This window comes from Hippocampus comes, unplaced genomic scaffold, assembly GCF_001891065.2.
Source record: "Hippocampus comes isolate QL1 unplaced genomic scaffold, H_comes_QL1_v1.1 scaffold271, whole genome shotgun sequence".
Lineage (NCBI taxonomy): Eukaryota > Metazoa > Chordata > Actinopteri > Syngnathiformes > Syngnathidae > Hippocampus > Hippocampus comes.
In genome coordinates, this window is record NW_017805830.1 from 314,874 (window position 1) to 316,499 (window position 1,626).

Here is a 1,626-nt window from a genome sequence, read left to right on the forward strand (position 1 = left end):
ATATATATATATAAATACAGTCAAACCTCGGTTTTCGTCCATAATCCGTTCCAGAAGGCTGTTCAAAAAACCGAAATTGTTCGAAAACCGAAACCACGCTCTTTTTAAAATAAAAATGTTTACTGAACACGTCTGCTCACAATGGAAAGGAACATGAGGAAGCATCACTTCCTCATCTACCCGAGGAAGCGTCACTTCCTCGTGTAAGGAAGGCGAGAGGAGTCAAATGGCGTATTCAAGTGCGCTCAGTTTGTTCGAGAACCGAAATTTGTTCGTCATCCGAGGCATAAAAAACTCAAAATTTTTGGTCGAAAACCGAATTGGCCGAGAACCGAGACGTTCGAAAATCGAGGTTTGTCTGTATGTGTGTGTGTGTGTGTGTGTGTGTGTGTGTGTGTGTGTGTGTGTATATATATATAGATATACAGTTGACTGATTTGATGATTAAACATTTATTCTGTTTCACTGTTGTAACGGCCCTCCAAGGAAGTCGGACACCCCAGCTTTAAATGATCAGAAATGATTTGATGTGTGTGCCATGTTCCCAAAAACGATGAGTGCTGCAAGTGGAGTCAAATGATGGAATGCTCAGTGATTTTGGACTGTATTAAGTGGAAGGATGGGTTGGTGCTGTCCATACCTTTTTTCAATGGAAATAAAGATGTTGCAGGCATGAGCAAAGTTATTGCACAGTCGGTAGAGGGTTCGAAAGAAGCCATCTGTCAGCTCATCATCATAGCAGACTGGTGACACAAAAATAAATATTCCGTGTTTTTCATCAGTTCCAGTGGCTGGTATTTTACAAAACTGAAATATACAGGATCAAGGGGAAATGTTGAAAAAACTTTCATATTTTTTGTATTACTAGGTATAGAAAGAGTGATGAGATGGAAAAAAATAGTCATGTCATTTAAAAACAACAACTTCACTATTACCTTGAATTGAAGACAAGGACATTCTCGACTTCATTTCTAGTTTAATTAAATGTGAAAATACAAATATATGCACACATGAATGCCGGTCTGCTGTAAAATATGGCAGGTCGGATCATATTGCATAATCAAAAGATACTTAAAACAAAAATGTATCCGACAAATTAATGTGAAATTTCTGTGGTAATTATCTTTGGAAGTAATAATTCAACAGCTAAACTTGTCTACAAGTATATCGTATTTTCTGCACTATCAGGCGCTTCGGAGTATAAGGCGCACCTTCAATGAATGGCCTATTTTAAAAAGTGTTTTCATATACAGTAAATATTCCCATCCCCGGAATTCTATGAAAAGGAATATCACCCGGAACAAAACCCTGTGCATTAACATTTTGACTACGATATTACATGTTACCGGAACTTACGTAAGCGGAAATTCCACTACCCGTAACCCGGATTGAGACGTCATGCCGCGGGAGCTTGAATACACGCAACGCCCACCCGATGCTACGGAACGACGACACCGAGACACATTTTCACTTTGCGTTTTTCGATCATCAGATTCGAAACGACGACGTGTGAGTTTTTATTGGCGTGCGTTTTACTGTAATTGTGAATGATTTTAACTTTATTCACTTAACGTCCTGTAGAACGCGGCACTAGCTTAAAAGCAGCACCCACTCGACACGACCGAA

General features: G+C 39.3%; 1 protein-coding gene across 2 annotated transcripts in view; it reads right to left on the reverse strand.

Annotated features, from left to right (window-relative positions):
* Positions 1-1,626, reverse strand: part of mettl22 (methyltransferase 22, Kin17 lysine) — a 24,115-nt gene that overhangs the window by 9,782 nt on the left and 12,707 nt on the right. For both annotated transcript variants that reach the window (XM_019887490.1, XM_019887489.1), the window contains exon 10: positions 641-743. In XM_019887490.1, coding sequence (XP_019743049.1) covers positions 641-743 — 103 coding nt within the window. The remainder of the gene's footprint in view (positions 1-640; positions 744-1,626) is intronic.